The sequence below is a fragment of the Vitis vinifera genome, chromosome 4 (assembly GCF_030704535.1).
Source record: "Vitis vinifera cultivar Pinot Noir 40024 chromosome 4, ASM3070453v1".
NCBI lineage: Eukaryota > Viridiplantae > Streptophyta > Magnoliopsida > Vitales > Vitaceae > Vitis > Vitis vinifera.
The window spans coordinates 20,381,749-20,398,491 of record NC_081808.1 but is presented as its reverse complement, the minus strand read 5'-3'; the positions used below and the strand labels follow the sequence as shown (position 1 = coordinate 20,398,491).

The 16,743-nt window shown below is 33.0% G+C and overlaps 2 protein-coding genes across 4 annotated transcripts; both read right to left on the bottom strand.

Annotated features, from left to right (window-relative positions):
• Positions 1-529: 529 nt before the first annotated feature.
• Positions 530-5,379, bottom strand: LOC100264353 (thioredoxin domain-containing protein PLP3A). The gene is made up of 9 exons (XM_002276260.5): positions 5,096-5,379; positions 3,564-3,652; positions 2,731-2,805; positions 2,596-2,643; positions 2,347-2,489; positions 1,668-1,740; positions 1,525-1,586; positions 1,064-1,161; positions 530-993 (listed from the first exon to the last, which is right to left on the bottom strand). Exons 2-9 carry the CDS (start codon positions 3,645-3,647, stop codon positions 884-886), a joined length of 693 nt encoding a protein of 230 aa, XP_002276296.1. The 5' UTR covers positions 3,648-3,652; positions 5,096-5,379; the 3' UTR covers positions 530-883.
• Positions 5,380-7,799: 2,420 nt separating this feature from the next.
• LOC100245534 (disease resistance RPP13-like protein 4) lies at positions 7,800-11,322 on the bottom strand. Of its 3 annotated transcripts, none has more exons than XM_019219634.2 (3): positions 11,078-11,322; positions 10,871-10,922; positions 7,800-10,624 (listed from the first exon to the last, which is right to left on the bottom strand). In XM_019219634.2, the coding sequence occupies exon 3, from the start codon at positions 10,598-10,600 to the stop codon at positions 8,048-8,050; it is 2,553 nt and encodes an 850-aa protein (XP_019075179.1). In that variant the 5' UTR covers positions 10,601-10,624; positions 10,871-10,922; positions 11,078-11,322; the 3' UTR covers positions 7,800-8,047. The 3 variants fall into 3 exon arrangements, with proteins under 3 accessions (XP_019075179.1, XP_019075178.1, XP_002268940.1); XM_019219633.2 differs by having other exon boundaries at positions 7,800-10,621; positions 11,078-11,321; XM_002268904.5 differs by having other exon boundaries at positions 7,800-10,621; positions 10,871-11,321.
• Between the last annotated feature and the right edge of the window lie 5,421 nt (positions 11,323-16,743).

The following is a 16,743-nucleotide window of genomic DNA, read 5'->3' as shown; positions in this document are numbered from 1 at the left end:
ATTGTCTTATATTAAAGTAAACTAGTATTTAAATTATATATATATATATATATATATATATATATATATATAATGAATGTATATTAAAATAAATATAAAATAAATATCAGAATTCAACTGATTAAAGTATTTAAATTAACATTTAACTTAAACTACAATTATTAGTAATTTAATAACATATTTTGAGCGGTTAAGATTTGATTGAATTAATTTTGAGCAAGAGTAGTTAGACATTATAAATTTTTTCTGACCCTTGGATAGGGAGCATGAGTAGTTGCCCGTTGGTAGCAATCCTTTTGTGAAAAAACAAATCATTTAAAAAATCATCAATATATTCACCATAAATTGTTTGAAAATCAGCTATACTTCACCCTCCACCGGATCTTTTATCCAGGGCTTGATCTTGTCCGGCTCGGGCTTTGAGCCAGAATACTTACAGAAACGGATAGGTTCCAAGTAAACTGACCCAAACGGACCCAATTTTCTGCTTTTCTGATTTCATTATATGGCTAACTTGAAATATACCCAATTCCACTGCCTCAAGGCAACCAAAAATGGTAGTTTTTCTCATATTCAAATATACCCAAGCTCAATCTCTATCTCGAATTTTCTTCCCGCCCTGTAGGTCAAGCCTCTACATCCATACATAAGTACAGGACCATTCCAAGGCTTTAATTAACATGAAACCAAATAATCTACAATGACCTCTGGGATATCCTAAGGAGGATCAGGAGCATACTCGCACTTCCTCTCTCCCCAAATACCATCATTAATTCAGCTGTTTATTGGTTCATGCCTATGGCTATGAAACCGATATCACACTAATAAGCATTCCAAAAGCAACTCACAATCACAATTGAACTCTTCAATTACTTTTTCCATTTCAGTCTGAATCAGAGTTTGGATCCACAGATGATCTCACTGTGTTGCGTCTACTTTCAGGATAACCCCCGTCTTCATCATCTTCATCTTTTTTCTTCTCACTAACTATACCTGTAAAATAATGGTTTAGAGCCAGCACTACCCAGTAGATATAGCAAATTAGACTGGACAAAGGTTTTACCTTTCTTTATAAGTAGAGCCTCGAGTGTCCTCGTGGCGAAATCATCTTTTCCTCCCATATCTTGAAACCCGATCAACCTATCTACTGCAATCCCTTTTCTGAAAGAGATGGTTGTATATTTCCAAGTTATATGTTTAATCCAAAAAAGAAATTTAGTCTGATATGGCATGAAACAGTCAAGCATATATGCCAGTGCACTTTGGCATATCTTTCAGATTGATTTTCTGCTTGGGTTTTCTTTAAGCAGTCTATACAAGTGTGAATCATTTTGCCCCATTTGCAACAAGACAAGAAACTCTGGAATTTTACTACTGGAGGTAGAGGGTAGTAATGAGATTCCAATTTTTCTCTTCTTGGGAACCAAATGAAGTTCTACATCACTGACATGCTTCTCACAAAATTACAAAGAGCAGCATAAAATATAAAATGGAGCAGTGAAAAAGTACTAGAGAGAGCCTGACCTGAATAAGATGACACAAGGCAAAGTTTTGACTCCTAGTTTAGCGACAAAGAATGGTGCATTCTGCATTTCACTTTTAACAATGAGATCTTATTTTCCTCAGTTCCACTGTGCAAAAGAACAAAAGAGTTAAGGAAAACTGACCTCTGCATCCAGCTTGATAAACTTGGTGTCCATATGCCTTGGTGCAAGGGATTTCAAATGCTTATCCATTATCCTAGAAAAATCAATCAATAGGAACACAATATTAATCTGCAAATACATGCATCCATGTAAACAGAGGTTCAAGAGAACACCTCCAACAACAGCTTACAAATGCGAGCTCACTGATGTGAGAGAGGCTTATACATCAATGTGAAAGTGTCAGGAAAACTGCTTCTAAACATGGGCTTATGAAGGCTCATGCCAAAAGATAATATGTCTATGTACGTGTCATTTTTCACTCTAGCCTCTCCTCTACTGATGTTTGAGATATATGCATCATCGATAGAGAGAAACTAACGCTCCTGTCACATAATTTTATCTTCTTCTACGGAAATTTACCCAAACAAAATCTTAACTCATTGCAATAAATTTAACCTCACCTATTGCAAACTTGATGAGAAACTAGATGAATTCTGGAAAAAGTATAACAAGATCTGGGGCAGTCAAATCCAACCCCTCAAGACACTTCCTTTTAGACATGTGCGTACAAGTGTGTGTGTGAGAGAGAGATAGAGTGGCACAATAAGAGCTGGGACATGGTCATATCCAACCCCTAAACACCCTTCCTTTTTGACATGTGTGAATAAAGAGTGCATGCAAGTATGAAGAGAAACTTTACTTGCATCGGTAGAACTCCCGATGGTAGAAGTGGCAAATTACTTTTTCACTCCCAGTGACTTCACCCAAGAAGTCCGCCTCAGTTACCTCCCTGTATTCTCCATGCCCTTGCTTCTTTAAAGCCTGTCGCTTCTCAGCTTCTTTCTATCAAATAAAACATAGGGTAACTACTTCACCATTCTCAGAAAAGATTACCACATATCTCAATATTTAAAGATATAGGTTCATTTCACAAAGATTGAATTCTGACCTTAAGAGCTGCAATCCTATCTGCATGCAATCTTTCCAGCTCTGGATCCTGATATCACCCATGCAAATAAATTCATGTAAAAATAAATAAGTGCATTAAAAAGAAGACATGACATAGATGCATTATCCCACTTACATCCATTAACTCATCAAGATCAACCTCCTGATTGATTGAACTGGAAGCTAGTGCCTTCTGCTGAGATAGCACTTCCTGCAAGACCAGAATAAGATGTTGTCGCATTAATTTTCATGAATTATGAGGAAGGTTTTCCAAGCTATCAGACTTGCCACCTTCACCATTATTCTGTTATATTTACAGAAACCTCTGAAAACACTCAATCATGGAGGAAAAAAAGTTAGTATCATTGTTTTAATCCTCTTATTATGGATGACTAGCTTATGCATAAGAATGTCAGGTCTTCAGGTTCACCATAGTACTCAGTTCCCTTCCCTCCAGTACTAGAGGCTTAAAATCAAAACATTAGTGGATAGAAAATATTGCATTACTTATGAGACATGATGTTGAAAGGTGGTTCCAACAGGTAACACACTCCATTCCAAGCCCATCTTAGGTACAATGTTACACCGTTCAGTTTCCAGGGGAAAAAAAGGCACATAAGAATCTTTAAGTTTCTTAACAACTGAGGGAAAGAAGCATTCAAGTCCTGTTCCTCAAGAAAGAGATTCTTCCTATCAAATCCGTGAACATAGGCATTGTAAATCATCCTGTGGAATAACTATTGTGCATTGCCTGAGTGATTTTTGGCAACAAATAGCATGGAATGCTAAAATCAAGTTTTCATCATGCTGTACCAAGCAGCAAGCAATATTAAGATCAAGTCCACGTCATGCCTTTCAAAGGATAGTCTCATATCATGCTTCTGAATGGTAGATACTAGCCAGTAGCAAACTAAGAGCCAGAGAAGAGACTGTTCTTAAATGAAAGAAAAAAGAAAATGAAAGAGGCACCTTTTGATAATCTCGAGCAGCTGCTGCCATTACATTTCCAAATGCTAAATTGGACAAGGTCGTTTTAACTGAATCAGGATCCATTTTCTCTGTAAAAAATTATAGCACAATAAAGATTAGAACATATTCTAGTAGAGATGACCTTAGTTTAAAAAAACAAGAAAGAAAATCATATGCACCATTCTTGGACTAAATTCAAGGACAGACTAGTTCGTGATAAGGCCACATAAACTCATAGAGTCATCTTCTAAAAGCTCATAGTTAATGAAACAACAATATAGTTTGTTTAGGAAACCAATTTCAAAACATGTATTGCTAATAACTTTTTATGCAGGAGAAATAATGATTTTTCATCAGACACTGAGGCTTCTACATTCCCCAGAAAAAGGGGTAAAAAAGAAACAACCAAAGTGCCAAGAACAAATGTATGTGTGACAGTATTAGTTTGCCCAAACAATGAAGCAAAGGAAAAAACTGGATTGGCCAAGTACTTACAAGTTAATATGGAACGGAATATTTCTTAATACCCACCCAAATCATTATATGTGCATGTCTTTTTCTGTTTAAACCATACCATAAGGGTTTTTCCTGAATTGACTAATTACTCAGTTGAAAAAAAATCCAACATACTTATGGAAATACATAATTGATAAAGTAAATGGTTCTAAGTACAGTTATATCACTCTAATGAAAACCAAGATTTTCCACTTGAAACTGTCAACAAACAGAATTGAATACTCTTCATCACTTGCACACAGGTTACAATTCTGTAAATTGTTGATAACTTAAAAATGCTTTGGAATGTACTGCAATGTGAAAAAAGGCAACAGATGTAAAGCGTTTAAGGAATGGAAACTAAGGGCTTTTATATTCACAACTTACTCAAGACAATAATGGGCAATTGCAGAGATGAATTAGTCTCTCTAAGAGTGAGGAGATGCAAAATGAGCAGTACCACTAAGCACTGACAGAAGGGTTAAAGTGCATTTTTGAGGGGAAGTGATACTTTCTGGACTCTAATTGGTAGCAAACCATGGATAAATCTCCTACAATTAATAAGAACCTCAAATAGTAAGGAACTAAAAAGAGGAAATAGACAAGCAATGGGAAATTCAATTGAGAACCCCACCAGAAGAAGAGAAATGTCATGAACTTTAATGTTGACTCATCTAATCAACAAAAGATAACTCCACAACAGGTCATAAACCAATGCTTAAGGTTCTAAAACAAAAAATTGAAGAAATACGAGCTTAGTCCAATGGATCAGCATTTTTCCACCTTCCAAAAATGGGTCATTTCCAGAAAAAATAAATGAATAAATAAACTGTTTTTGAAGCCATAGGAAGGGAAGGATCCTGCTGCCGGAGAGGAAGCTAGGTCGCCATCGACTCCTATCCGGGTTACCGCGGCAGGGAAGGATCCTGCTGCTGGAGAGAGGAAGCGTGACCCCAACACACAACACAAACATACCCAATCTTCAAACAAAGCAAAAATAGACGGAGTGACATAGGAAAAGAGCGACATTTATTCACCTATAACAAGACTATCGGAGAGATCGCCGCCGGCAAGCAAGAGTCGAATTCAGATCGCAAATGTAGAAGAAAACTCTGAAAAACCTTCCAATCGCTTGAGATGCGACGAACACGAATGGAGACACGAAGACTAGGTTAGGGTTTAGGAAGACATTGGGTAAAATAAGAAGAAAGAAGAGGGAAATGTGAATAGGGTTGGTGTTCAAATAGAATTCGGGGAAACTGAGAAGAAACTGAGGAAGATGAAACGGGAAACGACGTCAGATCGCATTTTCAAAATCCTATTCCGCTTTGAAATAAAAATAACTAAAATCCATGTGGCATGATTTTTTAAAATTATTATTTTTTAAAATATTATTTAAAATAATTATTTTTAAAATAAACATAACAACTTATCACTTTTAAATACTTATTTTATTTTTACATTAAATTTGCATCTTGAATTTTTTTTTATTAAGTTTATTTTTTACGCTCAACTTATTTTTTCAAAAAAGTAAAAAAAAAAAAAAATTTAATAATATCTAAAAGTATTGTAATTTTAAAATTATTTTTTATCACACGGTTTCTTAAAAGAAATATTTTAAAAAATAATATTACTTGTGAAAGTCAATGCTAAGCAACTACAAAAGAATTACATTGAATATAAGTTTGGTCCAAATTTTATTTTATTTTTGGTCAAAATGATCCAAAATTCCAAATAATCTTAATTATTTTTAAAGAAATGCATTAAATTTAAGTATGATAAATTTGGTTCTTATTGATATTAACAATGATGAACTTTATAATTATACTGGTCAAAGTCTAAAAGTTTGTTTGATAACTATTTTCAAAAATAATTTTCTGTTTTCTAGAACAAAAAAATAAAAAAACATGTTTAATAATTAAAAATTATTTTTAGTTTTTTGTTTTTAAGAATAGAAAACATGGTGTCTTCAAATAACATTTTTTAATTATTTTCACTTGTCATTGTTTTAGAAAATAATTATATAATCATGTAAAATGATTACAAATAAAGTATTTGATATAAAAATTATTTTTAAAACATATTTAAAAATATGAAAAAATAAGTTAAAAATATTTCAAGTTCCAAACGGACTTTTATTCTACAAAACATTATAAAACAGTTTTCAGAAACTTTTCTCTAAAACTGTTTTTGAAAATAGTTTCCAAACGTGATATAGATATTTTATTACATAGATTAACCAAAATTCGACATGAATAATAATCCTATCAAAATCATAAATCAAAATATTATTTAATTATTAAATAAGTAACATCTCATGAAACTCATTTAATTCATTTAATAATCAAATCATTCTATTTCATATAATTAATATTTCAATCTCATATGTTTATGAATTAATTGACATATTTATTTAAAGATAAATTTAAAATAAATTAAATATAGGTGAAATAATTTAAAGTTATAATTATGTTAATTAGATTGTTAAATAGATCAATTCTGATTGAATTCATATTATATAAATTGACTCAAAAACTATCAATTTATTAAATAAATTATATAAGATGACATAAAATTGACCCATAACTAATTGCACCAAACTTTACCAACCTTGATTAAGATACACTTTTACCGTTTAGTAACCATGCTTCCTGTCAAACATTGACTTCATTGGCAGCCCTAAACTATAATTACTAATTAGGCTCTGAGGGTGCTGAAGTATTTTCACCTCTTTAGAAGCCATTAGCCCTACTAGAAGCAGTACGCTATTTGAAACCAAAAGAACCAATCATGAGAGCATGCAAGATGAAAATATTGATAATCACTCGTTACTTTGATTTTATGCGTATATAAGATATATAAAAGATATATCAATCGATATTTTGACATAAAATATGATCACGTAAAAATTAATAGAATTATTAAAATTTTTTAAAGTATTAAAAAAAATCTAAAAAGTTATATAAGAAATAAAAATATATATTTTAAAGTTATATATATATATATATATATATTTTGTCATATTTGATAATAAAATCCTTTATATCGATAAAAAAAAATATAAATTTTATATTTACATTTATTATTAAGTTGTATTATAGATTATTTTATAATATTATTACTATATATATATATATATATAATTTTTTTAATATTTATATTTATTATATTTAATAAATATATAGATTATACAAAAAAATCTATTAAGAAAATTATGTTTTTATATTTTTGGTAATAAATTAAATCAATTATAAAAATAAAATAATTATAATTTATTTATTTAATAATAAAATATAAAAAAATCAGTGAAATATCGATAAAATATCTAGAAATATCGGTTGAAACATGAAAAAAATCGAAAAACCAATAAAATATCGATAAAATATTTGAAAATATCGGTTGATATCCATATCTTCCCAAATTTTGTATCGATATCCATGATATTGGATATATCGCGGAAATATGGACGATATATCCAAATATTTTAATCCTTGAGTATATGATTATTTGAAATCAAAATTCTTATTTTCTTCGTTTAATAAAATTAAAATTAAAAATAAATTCTACTTCATTTATTTATAAGAACTAATTTAATACAATAAAATCATCATCCTAACTAAACTCGGTGTGTTGACCGTCGCTCAACAACCAACACCGAGTAAATTCAAGATATCATTAGTGGTATGATTTGAACCTAAAATCATGTGCTATTTATTGAGACCACACTTGCTAGTGTTCACCTTGATAGTCTAACTGATGGGTTCGAACTCATTTATTTATGAATCATTGGCTTTTCATTAAAAGATGAATGAAAGCTAAAAATTAAACCAAAAAAAGGCTTACAAAAGATGCGTGTCCTATGTTTACACCTAAACCAAAAAAGGATAACAGAAAAATGCAAGCCAAAGAATTATCACACTTAAATACAGAAGACAGGGTATAACAAATAATATGACACAGAAGCTTGTTTTTTTGTATTTCTTCTAGTTCTAGCTTGGGCGCTCTCCCTTCTTCCACACTCCCCCTCTGAATCCAACATCTTCAATTGGAAATGAGTCCAAATCTGGACACCAACTAACATTCACAATTCTCAGTCTTGGCATCACTTGTTGCACCATAGACCATTCCATTCCCAAATCGGATAGTGATTCCAACATTAAGCCCTCAATTTTCCAGGTATTGTCACCATCACCCCAGAAACGTTGGCTCATGTTTGTAAGGTTTCCTGAAGAGATTGAAAGATACCTTAAGATAGGAAGTGAAAAAGGGTTTAGCCAGCCTGGGTTCATCTTTCCTGGATAAAATCTGAGAGAGAGCTCATGGAGCTGTTGGGGAGGAGAGAGTTTATCCAGTTTGGGTATCAGGTCATCACCGTGACTGTCAAAACAACTAATTACCAGAAATTGAAGTCCTCGGAGACCTACCAATACATTGTCGTCATTGTCTCCAATCTCATCACCCTGAGTTAGTTGTAAGCCAAGTCTCCTAAGCTTAGTCAAGCTTCTTAACTCAGCAATCCGACAACCTTCTAATTGATTTGATTTTGCAGGTTTAAACCCCAATAATATTTGAAGATTTGAAAGGCTCCCCAGGCCTTTGGGAAGGTATCGAAGTGAACCACAATGACTCACATCTAACACTGTGAGCTTCTCAAAAGTTGTAACATAAGAGGGGAGCATTTTCAAATTCTGACAGTAACTTAAATCCAATACCTGAAGGTTGCGGAGCTCCTCTAGTGCAGGTGGAACTTCAGTCAATGGATGTGTGTTGCTTAAGCTGAGATAAGTTAAGTGTTGGAGGAATCCAATATGATCCAATAAACCTGTGAGAGACTTATCAAAGATCGTTTTGGAGATATCTAACACCCGCAGGTATCGGCAATCACAGAACTTTTTTGCATTGCTTGAAGCAACCTTGTTCACTTCTCCAGTCTTGATTGTGGACAATAATGCACGCAGCTTCTGATTTGGCATATCGTACTTTCTGTCGATATCACCTTCAATACCCAAATGGCGACAACTTGCAGTTGTTGGTCCAGAGAACGCATCATCTTCCGCCTTCTTGATCACTAAATCCCGAACCATATCATGAATTTTGCAGGTTTGTATTGCTCCAGTATAACTCTTTTCAACGACTTCTATCAAACAACGATTTGTTAACCCTGAGAAACAATCCTCCCCAGCTTCAGTTGATAATCTGCCTCTTCTCAGTGGGACAAAACCCTCTGCAATCCACCAATGAATCAATTGCTCTTTGGTTATTTCGCAGTCCTCTGGATAAAGAGACAAACAGAGGAAGCATGACTTGAGGTGAGATGGGAGTTCCTCATAACTTAATTCGAGTGAAGCCATGACAGAACCATCCTCTTCTGCCAATTCATCCCGAAAATGGTCTGCAATTCGCTTCCAGTCATGATAATAAGGTTGTTGATAGAGCATCATTCCTCCAGCTGCCTTAATTGCTAATGGGAGGCCCCCACATTTATGTACAATCTCCCTCCCAATGTTCTCCAGTTCAGAGGAAGTACAAATGCCTCCATTTGCAGCAAATGCTACATTGCGGAAGAGCAACCAACTATCATCCTTACTGAGGACTTTGGGCCGATGTGTTCTCTCTTCCTCCACTCCCATCATTGTTGCGACTTCCTTAGTTCTTGTAGTGATAATAATACTACTCCCATTTCCTTTAGGCAATCCATCACTGATTTTGCGCCACCAAGTATTTGTGTTTTCCCCCACATCATCCATGACAAGCAAAAACCTCTTGCCCAAGAGGTATTGATTTATTTTCCTCAACAACTCACCACAATCATCTCCCACATTCATATCACCCAAGTTCCTCAACATGCTTCTCAAAATCCGTTTTTCATTAGGTGTCCCAGTGACAGACACCCACATCCTCCTCTCAAAACGAGCCTCCATTTCCCTGTCATTGAAGACCACTTGAGCCAAAGTAGTCTTCCCAACCCCACCCATGCCCACAACTCCAATTGCTAGGATTCCATCCTTGGCTTCCAACAGCCAGTTCTTTACCTTCCTTGTGTCACCCTCTATCCCAACCACTTGGGAATGGTCAAACACAGAAGAGCTCCATCTATCTACTGGGAGGTTCCGTGAATCTGCAATCTCGGCTTGGCTTAGAATCGGCACTCCAAGGAAAGACGGGATATTTTGTTTAATCCGAGTGATCTTCTCGTTGATTTCTCTGAGGCGCTTTCCAGTTTGATACTTGAAAGGAAGGTTAGTAGGATAGAAACACACAGCATACCAACCGGAGATGTCTTGGCTCCCCTCCGATTGAACTTTGCAATCCGCAAGTATATCTTCAGCTTCATAGATCAGCTCCCGCAAACCAATCATCACCGTCCGAAGAGTCTCGTTTTTCCTTTTCAGCCTCTCTGCATCTTTGAGGAAGCTTTGCATGAGCCGCAGCTCATCTCGTAATCTTTCAAACTGCTCTCTGAAATCGAACAGAACGCGGCCCTCCTCTTCAAGAGCATTGAGCAGTTTCTCTAGGAACACAGTAACAACAGCATCCACCATCTCTTCTCACCTTACAAAAATCTTCTTTCAAAAAAAAAAAGAAAAAAAAGAAAAAAGAAAGAAAATCAGAAATTATGCATTTGCACTGTAACAATCCCTCGATACATTCAAAAGACAATAGGAAATGAAAGCTTCAAGGTTGAATAGCGATGTCTGGAATTTTACTAAATAGATCTGCAGTAGTGTGGAATTTCGGGATTATCCCCAATCAGAACAAAAAAAATATAATTATCTACATAAAGATAAATGACGAGTTCAAAGCCCACTTACAGTTTTCGAGCTTGGAACAGTTTCCCAGAGCCTTATGTTTGCATCTCCCCTTCTGAAACGAAGGAACAGAAATCAAAGGAAAAAGAGGGGCAAAGGCTGAGATCTACAACAAAGGAGGCTGTGAATGTTAAACCATGGGCTGCAAGGTCCCTAGTCAACGCCATACAAGAAGCTTCTCTGCTTCTGATACCGAGGGACCTACCCTACCTTACACGGTTTTGGGCAATTGCTTGGACTCGGTCCAGAACGAAACCAAACAACAGACCGATGCCATTGGATAATCTCTACTTTCCTTCCACCTCAAGAAATTTCTATCTTTTTTCCTGGAAATTGCTGTTGACTAGGTTTTGGAGTGGAAAAAGCAATTATTACACTATCCTATTGAACTTTCATCATTCATGCAGGATTATGGTAGCCTGGAACCTGGGTCGATTCAATCTTGTTTGGGCTGGAGGCGGTAAAGTTTGTCAAAAGCAATTTTTTCTTTTAAATTTTTTTTTTATGTAAGATATATTTTAAATATAAAAGAAAAGAAGAGAAGAGAAAGAATAATATTTTTTTTTATATTAAATTAATGAGATTATCATGTTTCTTTAATGTTAAAATATATTTGATAGTAAAAATTTGATTTGATTTTATTTTAAATTAGCAATTAATATTTATTTTACAACTTCAAAATATTTGATTTTTAATCTCTTATTTCAATGATTTATATTTTATAAATTTTAAAATAATTATTTTGTTTGATAACTCATATAACAAAATTTATGATAATTTATAGAAATTTGAATTGTTTATGGGTGATCCACCCTCGCATTAATAAAATGTCTGTGTCAAAAATTGATTGTCACTTATTTAAAAGCTAACAACCAATCGTTAATTTAAGTCCTTTTATTGCCTCTATTTTCCTTTTCCAATTACCATTGGGATTCTTAAATTACATTAAGAATTAATTCTCCATTCTATAAACCCATTTTATCAATACTTTTTTCTTTTCATATGACTAATGCTGTAGTGCAGAAAAATCATGGGGGTAAACACATTTTTGTTAAACCAGGTGAATACTATATGTTTAATAAGGATCGTGGAAAAACTTAGAGCTCGCTTGAATATTTTTATTTTTAAAAATTAGATAATAATAGAAATTTTTATATAAAATATAATAATTTTTATATTAAATGATTTGGTATATCAGCCAATATATAACGAGACTTAGAAGCAATTCCCATACAAAAAACAACTTTTATATATATTAGTCAATATTTGATATAATCGTCAATATGTATTGATTATTGGCTTGTCACCTTCCTAAATTGATTTTATTTTTTCAAATGATTTAGAAATATTTTCATGAAATAAGAAACAAGCTGAGAATATATATGGTTGGGATTTATAGTCTAGATACATTTGAGAATTATACGGATTATCTTCGATCAGAGACAATTTGAAATTGTAATATGAAAATAAAGTTACAAATATTGCATAAATTAAAAGAAAGATATATAAAGAGTGATAAAATTAAGCATATGTTGCTCAAATTTCGTTTCCACTTACAAGTTTTTATAATAATGGTTAAATTAATGTTCAATAAGTAAGATCAAATGATAATTTAACAAACATATTCACAAAGGTATTATTAACTGCAACATTCAAGAAGCTCACATATAACATTATAATGCGTAGACTCAAATATCTTTGTACTAAGTTCGATAATAAAAGAAAATTTTAATATTCAGCACTTTTTAATTATACCAAATTAAAGAGATTGCTGTTTTTCTTTAATTATTAAAATATATTTTTGTATAAGTTTGATTTATGAACAATTACTTATATTAAATTATTAATTGATATTTATTTCATAACTTTAAAATATTTGATTTTTAATTTCTTATTTCATAATATAATCTATATTTTTATAAATTTTACAATAATTATTTTGTTTGATACCTTATAGAATAGAATCTTCAAATAAGTGGAAGATGTGAGAAACTAATCACCATTATTTGCCTCCTATTTATTAATAATTCTAATTAGATTTATTAAATCATTGGTATAAGTGCTTTTTTGTGTTGACAATTTCAAGTCAAAATTCCCATTGTGTCAAATCCCCTTCGGATTTTTGTCATTTCTAAATTATCCATGAATGAAGGTTGGTACAAGAGATGATAAGTGTTTTTAAGGTGATGGATGATATTAAACATGGATCAATTCAAGTTTTAACTTTTGTTCTTTCGTTGAAAAATGAAGTTGAAATTTAAGAGAGTGAAAATTTGTATTTAAAATATTTGAATCAATTATTGGTTCATCAAACTACAAATAATAATTTCTGTTATATCCAAAATTTTGCAGTTTCATTTAATCAATAAAGATTTGATCACATCTAGATTTTTTTTAAAAAAATAAATCTTAATGATTACTACTCAAAAAGTGCTCTTTGATAGCTTATAATTAATCATTTTAAACATTTTTGAGTAGTAGTTTTGGCCTTTTAACTCAATTGGCATGTTAAGGACCCTTGAAAGCAACTTTAATCACTTTGTGTAAGTTTTGGTGTTGTTGTTAGTAATTTGATCACCAAAGCAATCCAAGATTGAGGAGAGTTATGTGGAATCTAGGACAAAGCTTGGAAGTCATTTGCCAAGAGTAAATCCGGAATGCAAGGAGAAAAAGTAAAGAGAATCTGCCATGAAGCATATTCTTGATGACAGTCGTGGTAGCCACTTTTGGAGCACTTTCTGAAGTCCAATTGATGCATGCTATATACCATTTCAAAGCTCAGGAAGTCAACAATCCAATGCTTCAAACGGTGTGCAATTCGGAGTTGAAACGAAGAAGTTACAGCCATTGCAAGTCAATCACTCCAAGCTGAAGGAAGCATTTTGCAAAGTGTTACGAAATCACCCTTTTGTTGCGAAGTGATTTCGCAGCCTTTTTGTACAGTATGGTGTATTTCCTCCTGAAGTTGCCCGATATATGCCGCAGGTTGGAAGCTGGGAACCTCAAGATGGAAGCCAACTTCGCAGCCCTGCGAGAATAACCTTTTGCTGCGAAGTGATTTCGCAGCCCTTCTTGAGTGTCTGCGAAATCTTGCAGACACCATTTTCTCTTGCGAAATGGTCCCTGGAGCATCCCGATATTTGCTACCGACATTGGGAGATATTTTACATCAAATTTTTGTTGTCTAAATCCCAAAATACTCCTTGTAAGCCACCAATTACAAGATTCCTTAGCTTTTAAGTTAGTAAAAAGAGAAAATATCTATGTAATAATTAGTTTTATATTATGTTCATATAAATACCTCTCGGGAGTCTGTTATCGGAGAGGAACCCTTCTGTAAAAGTTTGAAAGCAAGTAAAGTTCAGGTCCTTTGTTTTGCCTTACCTTCTCACTTTGTATTATTTATTTCTTACTAAGTTATGCACTCTCTGAGGAATTTTCCCCAGAGAATGAGTAACTAAACTTCTAGTTCCTTGGAGCTAAGGTTGCCGGGGAAGGTTCCAAGTGCAAGAATGCAAAGCTTTGTGGTTTCAGCCATCAATGAAGAGGAAGTGAAATCCTTTAGTGATTTCTATGTTTTTAGTTAACTTAAAACACCTTAGAGTCACCTGGGCCAACACTTGGTAAGGCAAGTGATCTCCGTCCATGGAGATGCACTAGTTTACCCCTTGCGAGCCTCTGGGAGGTGACTTGAAGGTAGGATTTTCTAGAATTGCCAACACTTGGTAAGCTTTTGGACTCCAAGGAGACATCCATTAGTTATCTCTTGCGAGCTTTTGAAGGGAAGTCCAAGGTTAAAGATCACCTTGAATGGTTAAGGCTTAGTGAGAGGTTTGAACCATTGCAAGTTGCATCAGTGAGAGAATTAAAGCTGAAATCTAATTGAAGGATGTATCTGTACAACACCGGTTAGAGAATTGACTATATGTTGATTCTCTCATGCGTGGAAATGAACCAACTGACCTGAGCTATGTCTTTTGCATGAGGAACCTCCCCAGTGAACCTGACTCTCCAAGGAATGTTTTTCTTCGTAAGTAATTTCCATTACTTGTTTTTCCGTTAGCTTAAATCTAAATCTTTCTAAACCAAAGTTTGTGTTTTAGTTCTTAAGCTAACCTTGAAATGAAACACTACCAATTCACTTTGAATTGATATCATTGATAATTTGGAAACCCTTCCCAATGAACGATCCTAGAGCCGCTATACTATAGTAGCTTTTTCTTTGCTACCCTAGTATATGGTGTAATAGGTTATAAATTTTGTTAATTACTCCCTCATCCAAGGAGCACCAGCTGGACACGAATCAGCTGAGACACCAATTGGGCATGAATCACTTAACTATTTGATGGGTTTCAAAACCCTAGAATTTAAACCATTTCTCAAATGAGGAAATACAACTTTGAGAGTTAGGTGGCCTCCCTTAAGCTTCAAGTGCTTTAACTATTTTAGAGTTGTTTGGTTTGAAAGAAATTTTTATGGGTCTTGAATTAAAAATCATCTTTTGAATGAAAAAAAATTCTTCCAAAATGAGTTGATTTAGTATAAATTTCACCCCAACTCTTGTATTTATCATTATCTTTGGAGTAAAACTTAAATTTCTTCTTTTATACATGCAAAAAGAGGTCAAGATCAAACTTGATGTAGATTCTAAATATACTTCGGAAGAAGAAACATATTATCTGAAGTATGCCCATGTTTGAGACAAGTAGTTTGGTAAAGAATTTAAGGTTTGGATTAGGTAAATCCTTATATTTAATTATTTTTCTTCACAATGGATGCTTTTGGTTACTTGTATGCCCATGATTTTTTCTCTTTGAGGAAGTTTTCATCTCGATGTTATTGACTTTTTACCTTTATCTCATCTTTTTATTTATTTATTTTAACTTATGAAACTTTCATTGATTTAATATATCGACTGATTAATGTAATGAATTAAAATTGAATCACACTTAATATTTAGAATAGTGTGAAATAATTTTTGACTTGGTTTTGATGTTAATGGACATGAGAAAATTTGTTTTAAATGGCCCAAATACCTCGTATATCTTGGTTAGAAGTGTTGATTCATTTGCATGTGAATTATATTGATGATTTTATTGAGAGAGTAGTGTTAGCACATTAGACTTACTTGATGGTAAGATTGATAGATAGGACTCACAAAAGTACCATCTCAAATTGATTTTAAAAATACCTATTCCCCCGTCTCTAGGAGTTATCCATAGTTGTGATCCATTCAGTTGGACCTAGTTGGAAGGCTTGTTTGGATTGGCTTAGAAAGGTCAAGTCGACCCATTTCTGAAGGTCGGGCGCGGAACAGAAAGGATCCTCACTTTTTTCTATTCCGTGGTAGTTGGAAGTTGGAACAGGGACAGGAGGACCCATCCTGACCCAATCTGTTTACATGCCTACTTTCACATTCTCACTCTGTCCAAATTATGAATAAGGAGGTTAGTCATTTATCCTACAGCTACATATACATTTATTGAGAAAAAAAAAAATCTATATTTGCAAAAATCTTAAATTTGAAAAAAAAATAAAAAATTAACTAACACTTTTAAATCTTATTTTTTTTAATTTGAATTTAAATAAAACTTAATTTAACTTAATTCTAAATATTATTAAGTATTAAGTTATTTGTTATTTATTATTTATTTCTATTAAATATTAAGCATTAATAAAGTGAAGGTTGTGTTGAGATTATGTTTAAATTATTTAAAAAATATTATTTTTAGTATTTAGTAGAAAATCAAATATTTTGATTATTTTTATTCAATAAAATAATTTTAAAAAATAAATAATAAGTAGACAAAAAAAATTAAAAATCTAAAGGCAAATTACATTCAACATTAAGTGTAAAAAAATTTAAAATACCCCAG